The 12654-nt window shown below is 45.5% G+C and overlaps 1 protein-coding gene across 9 annotated transcripts in view; it reads left to right on the top strand.

Moving 5' to 3' along the window:
- Nucleotides 1-12654, top strand: part of TNC (tenascin C) — a 99608-nt gene that overhangs the window by 51486 nt on the left and 35468 nt on the right. For 3 of the 9 annotated variants that reach the window (XM_075560384.1, XM_075560383.1, XM_075560385.1), the window contains exons 11-14: nt 847-1119; nt 1687-1959; nt 6893-7165; nt 9443-9715. The exons of 3 other annotated variants lie outside the window; for them this stretch is intronic. In XM_075560384.1, coding sequence (XP_075416499.1) covers nt 847-1119; nt 1687-1959; nt 6893-7165; nt 9443-9715 — 1092 coding nt within the window. The remainder of the gene's footprint in view (nt 1-846; nt 1120-1686; nt 1960-6892; nt 7166-9442; nt 9716-12654) is intronic. 3 more of the 9 variants (XM_075560387.1, XM_075560388.1, XM_075560386.1) reach the window with 2 other exon arrangements.

The raw sequence follows: 12654 nt of genomic DNA, 5'->3' as shown, positions 1-12654 counted from the left end.
AAGCTGGTTTTCCCAAGACCTCAGTCTTTCTTTCTGCCCAATAAGGAATGATTTCCCAAAGACTCACTGCCTTCCTCAGGTCTTTAATCTTGGCAGAAGGGGTTTGAGAAAATGGATCTTGTTCCCCTAGACTTATAAAAGCCCAAGGAAAAGAAATAATGAAATAGACCTGCCAACGAGGTTGAACAGGCATGAAAGGAAAGGGAGATAAGAGAAGTCAATTGTTTCAAGATATAGAAGGCTGAACAGCTCAGAGAAACACCACAGACAACCTAACGGTCTCCTTATTTCCCTAAGAGGTACTTTCCCAAATACAAACCAAAGCCCATATTCCAATAAATAAAAAGCAAAACAAATAAATTTATTGTCATTGAACCCATTCTGACTCAGGACAATGCTAACTCGTGGCAACCCTATCTGCTACAGAGTAAAATGATTCGATAGGGTTTGCCTGGTCGTCATCTTAATGAATGCAGGTCACCATGCCTTTCTTTCGTGATCCCATTGGGTGGGTTTGAAAGGCCAACCTCTAGCTTAATAATTGAGTGTAAACCATTTGTGCCAACCAGGGATTATAGATACACTTCTACAGCTTTTAAACTTGCAAGGTATCCTGGGCAACAGGTCAATATAAAAATACTGTTTCTCAAAGACAAACTCAATATGAACAAAGACAAAATAATCACATTGGTTTTTCAGTAGGTATTTTAAGGAGGAGAGGCGTACCTCTGAGGCACCAGAGGGAGCAAAACTGCCTCCCGCTTTCGTGGATGATCTGCCCTGGATTCTCAGGACGAAAGTGTGTTGAGGACTGATTAACCTGATTCCATCTCTGTCATTATGTAGATCAAACCCCTGAACTAGGAAACTTCATGGTGACTGAGGTTGGCTGGGATGGCCTCAAACTCAACTGGACCACGGCTGACCAGACCTATGAGCACTTTGTCATTCAGGTGCAGGAGGCCAACAATGTGGAGGCAACTCAGAACCTCACGGTGCCTGGCAACCTCAGGGCTGTGGACATCCCAGGCCTCAAGGCTGCCACCCCCTATAGAATCACCATCTATGGGGTGACTCGGGGCTATCGGACACCGGTGCTTTCTGCTGAGGTCTCCACAGGTATCTCTTACTTTCTAACCCTCGCTTTGTTCTTGCCAACAGGAAAGTAGCCATGGATAATCAGACACAGCTATCTTTTGAATGGAGTCTTTCTTCCATAGTTTACAATAGTACGGTGTCGAATGATGGAAACCTGGCAATCAATTTGCACAAGGCAAATTGATTCAACCTATACTGTCAATGCCCACTGCAATTGTGCAAAGTCCAACCTGTGGGAATGTAGATACAGAGCCAATAGAGGGGGCCTTGAGCCTCATAAACAAGCTCACTCCCATTGAGGGATATTAAGACAATGCACTGTAAATGATGGGGTTGTGGAATCAATCAATCCCCTCATTTGCTAGTCATTTGTACAAATCCCTAATGTGATAAGAAAATAACTATTTTACCACATGCCTTCCACTTTGCTCTTTGTCTAAAATTTAGCAAACTGCATGATGCATCTTTTTCTAAAGAAAGACCAAATTGCCAAGTGACATGAAACGTGTCTTGTAAAAATAAGTGTAAGAATTCCCTGGATGTTGGTGTTGGATATGACCATTAAACAAGCTCTTTGTTCTTCTCCAGGGGACGTCCCCAAGTTGGGAGACGTAGCAGTGACCGAGGTGGGCTGGGACACACTCAAGCTCAACTGGACGGCTCCAGACAGAGCCTATGAGCTCTTTTTCATTCAGGTGCAGGAGACAGACACAGAAGAAGCAGCCCTCAACCTCACAGTCCCGGAAGGACAGAGGTCCGTGGACCTCACTGGGCTCAAAGCTGACACTCATTACAGCATCACCATCCGAGGGGTCAATCGAGATTTCAGCACAGCCCCCCTCTCTGTTGAAGTCTTCACAGGTATTCTGAGCTAGTTCACTAACGTGCTTCATTCCAGGCCTTTTCTTAGGAGGGATCAGAGCTCTGTCCTGCTCTAAGCTACGTCCGGCTCCCACCACATAGGGTCAATAATGATGAATCATCCTTGCGTCTTCTCACACGGCGTTCTCCCTTCTATGGCTATGTCCTCAAAGTAGCATGGCAGCCCATCCCATGGAAAATTCTACCTCTCCTCCCTGTACTGCAGTGAGAGATGACTTTTCATTCAACACAAGCTCTGGTCATAATATATAAGAAGTTGGGATGCACAATTTTGAAGTGAAAAAAAATTAAATAGCTCTGTGTTCCTTTTCAGAATACACCAAAGGATGCCCCTTGGGGCCTATTTTTATATCAATAATGAAAGTCATAAGCAATTCCTAAAGCCACATTTCATTCCCAGAGGCCAAGTAGAAAATCCTTGGCCTTCATGGCACCAATTAGAGTGCTCAATATCAGCTGTAAATCATGCGTCTGTGATCAACACTAACCACCGCCTTAGCCAAAATACGAACTCACCTGAGTCCCAGCATTCAATTACCTTTTAGGAAATCAGCTGCTCTGTGTCCTTGCACAGAGGAGTTTCTAGATCTGGAAAACTTCACAGTGACCAGTTTTAGCTGGGATACCCTCAGACAAGGCCGGACCACCTCAGATGAGATCTAAGTACAGCTTGTCATTCAGTCAAAGAGTCCGCCCATGCAGAAGAGGCTCACAAGCTCGTTGTTCGTGGCACCTTCGCCTTGTAAAAATCCCAGGCCTCGAGGCTGGTACCTCTTACACAATCACCCTGCAAGGCCAAAAAGATCTAGGGGTGCAATAGCTAAGTCTTTTGCAATGAATTGGAAGGTTGGCAGTCCAAATCAACCCACTGACTCTGCAGGAGCACAACCTGCCAATCTGATGTCATAAAGATCATAGTCTTAGGTGATTTATGGGAAATTCTGCACGGGGTCACTAAAAGTCACAATTGATTCCACTGCACCTAACAACAGTGGATAAATAGAGCCATTTGGGGTAGAGTCTTTGCGCTTCTCTATACACTCCGAGTTTTGACAGCACCTTCCAAACCACCACATTCAGGTGCGTTGTTGTTCACGCTCACGTATGCCAAATAAACTTGTGGAAGTAACACATAGTTGCAAAAATTAAAAAGACAATAATGTGAGTCACCTAAGGTGACCAGGTTACCATTATCATGTGCTTCCTAGAAGATTTTCATATAAAACAAGAGCAAAAAAGGTGTGAGCTCTGAATGCTAGATGCTAATGATCTACATTTATTATTGATAACCTTTTGTTAGCAGAATTCTCTTTGAAAATGATGTCTCACAAGAACCCCATACTATGACAAATAAAAAAACAACTGTTCTTGCTGAGCCAAGAAGAAGAAAGGGGTTCACCCATGCCCCATCCCAGGTCTTACCAAAAAGCACCAAATCTATGGGAGTAGAGTTTGAAAACAGCTGCTCTAGGAGATTACATTTTCTAAACTCTTGTGCCTATCCTACTGAATTCTAAGATACCTGAGAACAAATACCTTATACCTTTTTTTACTAGAATATCTATAAATATTTATGTATCTGATATTACCAAGTAACCAAAATATGACTTTCAGTATACCCCATCTAAGCTTAGAGATCATCTCAGGAACAGATTTTCCCCATTTAACACTAATTATAGAAGACTAGACAAGTTGCAGGCTGAAATCATACATGAAGAAAAGAAAAAAACTTCATAAAAAGACCAAAGTAGATACAAGAAGAGCCTAAAACTTGTGCTTGATACTAAATTAGCTAAAGTGAATGGGTGAACTGATAAAGTGAATTAAATGAACAGAAATTTTTTAAAGGAAGCTTGAGAAGACAGAGTAAAGGATGATAATGAAATTTGCAAAGACCTGGAATTAGAAAACCAAAAAGAAGTAACATGCCCAGCACATCTCAGGCTGAGAGGTCTGAAGGAAAGAAAAACCAAGCCTCTAGTTGCAGTATTGAAGGAAGCTCTGCTGATGAGTGGGTTGTGTACTAATGCACTTTGCTGGTAAGGTCAGTGGTTTGAATACACCAGCTGCTCCACAAGAGCAAGATGAAGCCTTGGCCTCCTGTAACAATCTAAACTCTCAGAAACCTAAAGGAGCAGTTCTACTATGTTCTCTAGGGTTACTATGAGTCAGAATTGAGGCGGTGACAATGGGTTTCTGAAATGAGCAAGATATTAAATGCTACAGGGACTATCAAAAGAAGACGGAAAGAATAGACAAAGTCACTGTAGCAAAGAAAATTGGTCAACCATTTCAAGAGTACCAATGGTTTTGAAGGGAGAAGGGCAAGATGTACTAAAAGCATGGATGGACACAAGACTTTAGAAAAGGACAGAATACCAACTGAAATATGTTTGAAAACTGGTTTGGCACTAGAAGGACTCACAAAGTGGATGTCAGGCAAGTTCAAGGACAGCAACCTGGCCAACTAACTGGAGTAGATTCATATTTATGCCCATTCCAAAGGAAGGTGACCCACTAGAAAGTGGAAATTGTTGAATAAATTCTATCATTAACATCACATTAAAGTAAGATGGTACTGAACATAATCCAAAAGTGGCTGCAAGAGCACACTGACAGGGAACTTCCAGAGATGCAATCAAGATTCAGAAGAGGATATGGAAGCAGAGATAGTGTAGCTGGTGTCAGTGGGACCTTGGATAAAAGTAGATGATATTAGAGAGATGTTTACTTGTGTTTTATGAACCATGCAAAGGCATTTAATGATGTGGATCATGGCAAATGATGAGGAGCAACACTGTGAAGGAAGGAAATTCTCGAACACTTGACTGAGCTCATGTGGAATCTGGATATGGAACAAGAGGCAGTTATTTGAAAAGAACCAGAGGATGCTGCTTGGCATAAAGTCAGGAAAGCTGTGTGTCAGGGTTGTATCCTTTCCCCATACTTAGGCTCTCTCCTAGCAAATCAGATGGGAAACTACATTATATGAAGAAGAGCGCAGTAGCAGGGCTGGAGGAAGACGTCTTAACACCCTGCACTTAGCACAACCTTTTTTTTTGCTGAAAGTGAGAGAGACTTGCCGCACTTACTGATGGAGTGCAGAGTCTGTAGCTTTTGGTCTGGATTCAAACACAATGTAAAGAAAGCAAAAAGCCACACAACCGACGACATCACGATACATGGAGTAACAAAGTTGCCAAGGATTTTCATTTCACTAAGATGCGCAGTCGGCATTCATGGAAGCAGCTGTCAAGATGTTGCCTGGGTATTGCTTTGGGCAATTCTGCCGCATACGACATATGTAACGTGTCAACGAGCAAAGATGTCCCCTTGAGGACTAAGGTGTGCCTTTCCCAAGCCATAGCATTCTCGATCACTTCAAGTGCACTTGAAAGCTATGCAATGAATAAGGAAGGCCAGAGGGGGCGGAGATGATGCACTTGAATTAGGATGCTGGCAAAGAATGTGAAAATACCAGGTGCTGCCAGAAGAACAAACAAATCTATTTGGGAAGAAGTATACCTAGAGTGTTTCTTGGAAGCGAGGATGACAAGACTCGATCGCGTGTACTCTGGACACTTTATCAGGTGAAACCAGTCCCAGGAAAAGGACACCCTGCTTGGTAAAGTGGAGGGCCAGCTAACAATAGGAAGACCTTCCACAAGATGGATTAGCACCGTGGCTTCCGCGGCGCCCTCAACCATCACACGAGTTGTGAGAGTGGTGGAAGACTGCGCAGGGCTTCTGAAGGACACGGGGGGCACTGAGCTGGAACAGACTCAGTGGTACCTAACAAAAACATTGCCCCTCTACCTCCATGGCAACCTCAGCCTTGACGAAAGAGAGAAACTGAGAGCACGCATGGAACCCTATAGACACACCCACGAAGCACAGGTTGTTTTTTTATCATCTCCCTAATCCAAACTTTCTGATAAGTCAGCCGCAATGACTGCATCGCATTCCCATCCTGCGTTGTAAAAGAAGAACTAGCGTGCCCTTCTCTGAAGCAGTTCCTGAGAAAGCGTAATCGCTTTCCATTAAAAGTTGGCGTACTCATGTCACACAAATGGCCTTGCTGCGTGATGTAGCCATTCTTCATTCAGACACAAAGTACCATTAGACTAAGGTGGGAGGGCGAGAGCCTTCCAGCATTTTCTACCTAATTTCTGACCCCTGATCAATGAGGGAAAAACCCAGAGGAAAAACAACATACTTGTCAAAGTCTGAAATGCTTTACAAAGCTACGCTGATAGGAGGCGCTCAGTAATGAGGTGATCTCCGAGCTCAAGGAACGCACTGACTAGGATGTGGCTCCCTGCAACATCCAAGGGAAAACATCCTAACTATGTCTTTTCGAGGTGCCACTCAGTGTCAAGAGAAATACTTGTAATGGGTTTATGAATATTTTATCATTGAAGCATCATATGACACAATGAAATAGGTGCTAGTCACCTCCTCGAAAGAGGAGCGTGCGCTTCTGAGGAAAGCGGTGATAGGTTCAATTTGCACAGCTTAGATATGGGAACACTGGGATTTAACCAAGATCCACTCTCCTCCTAAACCTGAACTTGTAACCACGCCCTTCTTCCTGCACACTCACCCACATGCCATGAGCCCTGAGCTGCTGGCAGCATAGTTTTGCGTCAGAGACCTCCCTTGGTACTAGATGGTCGAAGGATTACCATCTCAGGGCTGATGGATGAGGACACTCCCCTTTCTGACCTTATAAATCCCTGAAGAAATCTAAGTAGCAGTGCTCAATTTAGAAAGGCCCAGAGACCAGAAATGACAAAAACTCTTACAACCCTTCGGTCATCCCTCTCTCTTCCCCAGAGTTGGGCTGTGGGGCATTTGTTTTCCTCGTGTTCCCTTTTGAGAACTGACCAATACCCTCTCTGTCCTTCTTCAGAGGAGATCTCCCGGCTGGGAGGGTTGACGGTGACTGAGGTTGGCTGGGATGGCCTCAAACTCAACTGGACCGCGGCTGACCAGGCCTTTGAGCACTTTGTCATTCAGGTGCAGGAGGCCAACAAGGTGGAGGCAACTCAGAACCTCACGGTGCCTGGCAACCTCAGGGCTGTGGACATCCCAGGCCTCAAGGCTGCCACCCCCTATAGAGTCACCATCTATGGGGTGACTCGGGGCTATCGGACACCGGTGCTTTCTGCTGAGGCCTCCACAGGTACCTTTCTCAGGGCTCTCCCCACAAAGTTCCCTGCTTCCTTTCACAAGAACGTGCAGGAGTCTGCTTCTCTCCCTAGATCGTCTCCATTCGTGTGCCCTCCGGCTGCTGCCTGTGCATGCTCAGAGCCCTCCCAGAAGGCTGTGCCTTGGTCCACGTTCTGTTGTGTCTCAACGATGAACATAGGAAATGTGGCTGTGCCTGGCCTCCTTGCTTCTCTCCTCCAAACCCTGCCGGGCCGATTCTATAACCCCATCTCTTTGAACTGGTGGCTTTTGGTGTTGCATGAGACAGCCTGACAGCTTCCATGCTTCAGTACTTGGTCATCAGGGAACATGGGCCCCTCCTGATATGTGAGTTCAGGAGGAACAGGGGTTATTTACCTTAGAAAGGCTTTTGCTAGTTTCCCATGGGGCTTCGCTGTCTCCAGTTCCTTCAAGGACATGGGGACCATGGCCCTGGCATGTATTTTTAAAAGGTTGAGTAGAAGAGGAGTGAATGAGCCTCCTCCAGGAGATTATCTCTGATACTTGAGCCATTGTTAGAACATCAAATTAGCAAATTACCGACCAAAAAGAGAGGGGAGGAAGTCACACAATTATGACTGGAGAATGTACCAAAGAGGAAGCCACTCATCCGCAGAAATACACACAGCAACATTGGCACAGGGGCTGTCCCAAGCTATGAATGTCAACAGACTGATACCCTTTTTTCCCCTTCTGCTCAAGAGCTGTTCCCCAGAGTGTTGGCCTTTAGATGGAGCATGCCCTGCCCCAGGTTCAATGGGGCACGTTATAGTTGGTGCATCGCTGCCCTTGAGTTACAAAGCATCCGTTGTCCCAGGAGCCTGCTAGAAGGAGCAGCCCTTCCCAACATTGTCTTCAATTGCTTATCTTCCTCTGCACTTGGACTGGTTTGAAGCTCAATAGCAGCTTTGTTGCTCTGTTTTTCATATGCCTGCCCTGGCTCCCTGTTTATATAATTGCTGCAGTTGAATTTCCGTGGCAAACCCACAGGGTCCAGTTGATTGTGGCCAATCTGAGTACACATCTACATTTCAGCCTCTGTCGTTTCTCGACAAAGAAATGTCACTCTCAACAGACACGAATATAAAACCCAGGCAACCTCTGATAGAAATAGGTCTGAATGCCTAGAAATTGGTTGCTCTCTGGGCTTCCCCCAAATGCACAAGGTCTCTGTACCTGACATCCACCAACTTCCCTTTCTCAGAAGGTGGAGGAATCACCTTCCACGTCGGGTCTCTCCTATAGCTCTGTGACTTGGGTGTCTTTGGTCCTTTTGTTTTTGTTCTTTTCAGCAATGGCAACACCGTTGCTTCTAATGAGTTGGTCTGTGCAGAGGCAGAAACTTAATACCATCTGCTCTGTCACACCACCGTGGTTGGGTTGGTCTCAGAGACTTAGTACTCTTCTTGGTTAAACAGAAGAACAAGTTTTGCAAACCCTACTTCTGCCTACCCGCCGCATGTTGCATCGTGGGTGTTAGTCCCATCGCTTTCACAAAATATTATTTCTTGGCCTAAAAGAGTCGCCTGAGTGTCCTGCTCTGGCTTTAGCTCTCTTGATTGGTAACATGATACTGGTCTTTTTAATCCACATAGAAGCAGGTAAGAGAGGAGAAGCGATTTTCACTGAATGTGAAAGAGATTGGCCCTTGTCCCAAACATGAGGGGAATAACAAGGATTGCATGGACCAAACGGCCAGTCTCCTTGCAGGCACACAATCAGAAGCCTCCAGGTACCACCTTGGAAGGGCAATGGCGTCAGAATTATTTAGTTTCCATGAGAGTAGATGGGAGCGCTCTCAAAGCAAACGATGCCTGCAGCAGGGAGGCAAGTAATCTTGATCTTCTGGGTGCAAATCAAGAGTCTAGAGGCCGCCAGCACCTTTATCTTTTGACAGCCGGCCAGCATCCCTGAGGAGGGACTTCCTGAAGCATCTCAAGTTTGGGCACAGATCTTCCTGGTGAGATCCTTCAGCTTGTCTTCCCTCTGCAGGGTCTCGAGACCAGGATCCTGTATCCAATCACGTATAAAGGCTGCCAAGCCAAGGGATCTCGCTGACGTACCCTTGTCCTTGTATGTGTCTTTTGACCAGTCGCTTTCATTAACAAGGATAACACTCGGCTTCGTTTCAGCAGTAACCCCGCGCTCATACATCTTTCTATCCAGCTACGGTTCTATTAACAAACGTAACCTTAAAATATAAGTGAGATGATTAACTATGATTTTTTTTCTCCTACCTTTCCTTTTTCAGCCGAGAAACCTGAAATTGGACATTTACATGTTTCTGACATAACTCCCGCGAGCTTCAATCTCTCCTGGACAGCTACTGATGGGGCATTTGAGATCTTTACCGTTGAAATTATTGATTCTAATAGGTTGCTGGAGGCAGTGGAGTATAATGTTTCTGGTGCTGAACGAACCGCCCACATCACAGGGCTCCCCCCTAGTACTGATTTTATTGTCTACCTCTCTGGACTTGCTTCCAGCACGCACACCCAAACCATCAGTGCCACCGCCACAACAGGTACATGTGCCTTCTGGGACACCCTCTCTCTCCAGTCTTCTTTGCAGGACGAAGCCACTTCTCTTGTGCGTGCGGCCAGGCTGGAACATTGTTTAACTTATTTCTTTTTTAACAGCAGTCCACGTGGTGCCTTTCCACCAAGCCCTTTGCCTGGCGTATCGGCAACCAGGACATTAGCAGCATGAGATGCATTCTGGTCCAAACTCTATGGAATCAGGAGAAAAGAGTCAGTAACGAAAAAGCCACCCTAGTTAGAGTTGTCCTGGGCTTGGGAAGATGTCTGAGGTTGCCAACGAGGTCTTAACATTTGGGTTCTTTGTTAAACTTTCTTCTTCCTCATCCCAATGTCTTTGAGTACCTAAAACCCAAATATCCCTTTGAGCTCATGGAATTGGGTCCATCATTATGTTTTATTGTCTTGTTTCCAAACTGAGAAAATAAAGAGAAAGAATAGTGATTGTCCATCAGATGAGCGTGGAAGGTAGCCTTGACATTCAGACCACCCCAATTTCAACACCATGCCTAGAAGCGAAGAGTAGCGATACTGTTTCCCCCAGAGCAGTGAATGGTAGACGACAGCCATCAAGGTCAAAGAGCCTTGTTCTACAAAAGAGCTGTGGCGTCTGTGAGATACCACGATGCCAGATCCCCTGTAGCAGGCAGCCAGAGAGAACCGTGTAATAATTCATGAAGGAGAGACTTGTCCATTCAAAACAGTCTTCTGAACCTATAGTCATTCGTCATTGCCCCTGTCTTCCCTTGACAAGTAAGTAAATTATCACAAACGGAAAATAGCTACCTAAGGACGAAACACAGGGCCAGTCTCATTTGCAGTTGACCAAAAGGTCCCCATATTTCAGGAAATCCAAAAAAGAAGATTAAACATTGTGGCACTAAACTTACTTACCATCCAGTTGCCCCTGGACAAGAGAGGGCCTTTCCTTAGTCTGTTTAAAGCTACCCATCATACCAGGGCTCTCCATCATAAAGACAGAGAGCCGGCGTTATCAAATTCACATCTCAGCCAGAACAAAGTGTGGGGAAACCTGGGTGAGAAAATCTGGCCAGCATACATGTTTGTTTCTCCCAACCCTTATTGGTTTTTCAGCTAAGGCAACTTCCTTTGGGGCCTGCAAGGATTGGGGTGGGGGCGGTAAATCCAAATTTTATGGATTTAGTCTTTTGTGTTTGGCTTTTGACTCTGTGATTGTGTTTTAAATTGACCCATAGTGATGACACATTTCTGTTTCATCTCTGCTGCTGCTTTCTTTAGTAGTTGAATCTCTTCTCAACCTCCTCACTATCTCAATTGTGACTTGGGGGAGCGTAACTCTCTCATGGAAGGCTGAAGAATCCTCCTTTGATAGCTCTCTTGTAGAAGTTAGGAATTATGACCACTCCCAGGAGACAGTGATGCGCTCTGTACCTGGGGCATCTCACAGCTCGGTCAACGACCTCAAAGCTTCTTCTAATTACACTGCCCGCCTCCATGGACTGATAGGTGGACAGGCAGCACTCAGCCCCTGGTGGTCCAAGCAGCCACAGGTGTTTCCACTAGGGATTCTTCATCCTCACAGCTGCTCCGGATCCTTGGGTCCATCATAGTTCCTCCAGCGCCTTCTGGGATTTGGTAGAACCATCCACATCAGGGCTTAAAGCTTTCGCATAATTTTCACCCCAAATTGAGCAAGTTCAGTGTCAACCACTTTTTCCTAAATCTCCACCCACATCTGGAGTTTCTCTCTTTGTTTACCTGGTTTGTTTGGTTGGATTTCCCAATCATTCCTTTAGCTCGTCTCGAATAGTCTTTTCCAATAACACCATTCTCATCCGCCTATGGCCTTCTAAAATCAAAGGTTGCCTGTGTCATATCGAAAGAAGTGTATGCATGCTGTCTTTGGTTCATTGTTCAGAATGACTTACTCTTTCCTCTCTCTCAACCAAGATCATAAGCCGTGTAACATTGGTGCTCCTGGCATGCTAGCAAGAAATTCTGAAGTGCGCCCATACAACCAACCAGGTGGCCCGACCCAGTGTCTCATTGGGTTCTGGAGACTTTTGTTTGTGAAGTTTGCCTGCAAACAGGCTTCCTTTTTGACACTTTCTTGGTTGTGCATGATATCTGCCACATCGCGTCACAGCTGCTCTGGCATCCATCATTCTCACTAAATCTTGGTGCATGCAGTGACCATTTACATTGTTAAATATATAAATCCTGGGATCCAGCAGCATGCCTAGGAATTGTTTCAAAGAATTGGCAGGGGCAGGGCAAGGATGTCTCTATCTTGTACGGGGCACTAACTCCCCTCTTGCATCTCACTTTATTGCATGGTTTGGGAGACAACTGGAGGTCAAAGGGACCTCAAGCCCTTGGGTCTTGTTCTGCATGTCTGATGTGCTGGCGCTGCCCGTTTGTCTGGTAGCATGAGAAGAGCCCTAATGTGCATCCTTCATTCAAGAGATTGCGTCTAAAGTAATAAATATGGAGGGAAAGAACTAACAGGTATTTCAAGTGGAGGGTTTTCTCTTCTGTGGGGCTGGGGTAATTTTCCTGTCTAGTAACTGAAAATGGCAGCAGCATTAGCTTCTCAAAGCCACTGCAAAGTAGGAAACCCAGAGCCGTTTCATAGGACTGCACTCGACTTCTGCAGAAGATCTTTTGTCTGTAGAGGCTTGATAGCATCAAATGATGCTGCAAACCGTTAACGTTAAAGTTGACTCACATCTCTCCATCTTGCTTCCAAACACTAGAGCTAAAGAAAAATGATACCCGAAACCTAGGAGGAAAATAAGATTCTCCCCCACACGCCCCCCACCCCCCACCCCCCCCGCCCCCCCCGCCCCCCCACCCCCCCACCTGAATCTCGCTACTAGCCTCTTAATCTTTCTGAGTCCTTGCCTTTTGTAATGCAGGCTGGCTCAAACTCATCGTAAAGTTA

Source organism: Tenrec ecaudatus, chromosome 10 (assembly GCF_050624435.1).
Source record: "Tenrec ecaudatus isolate mTenEca1 chromosome 10, mTenEca1.hap1, whole genome shotgun sequence".
Classification (NCBI taxonomy): Eukaryota; Metazoa; Chordata; class Mammalia; order Afrosoricida; family Tenrecidae; genus Tenrec; species Tenrec ecaudatus.
The sequence above is the reverse complement of the archived record's forward strand: the minus strand, read 5'-3'. Positions and strand labels throughout refer to the sequence as shown.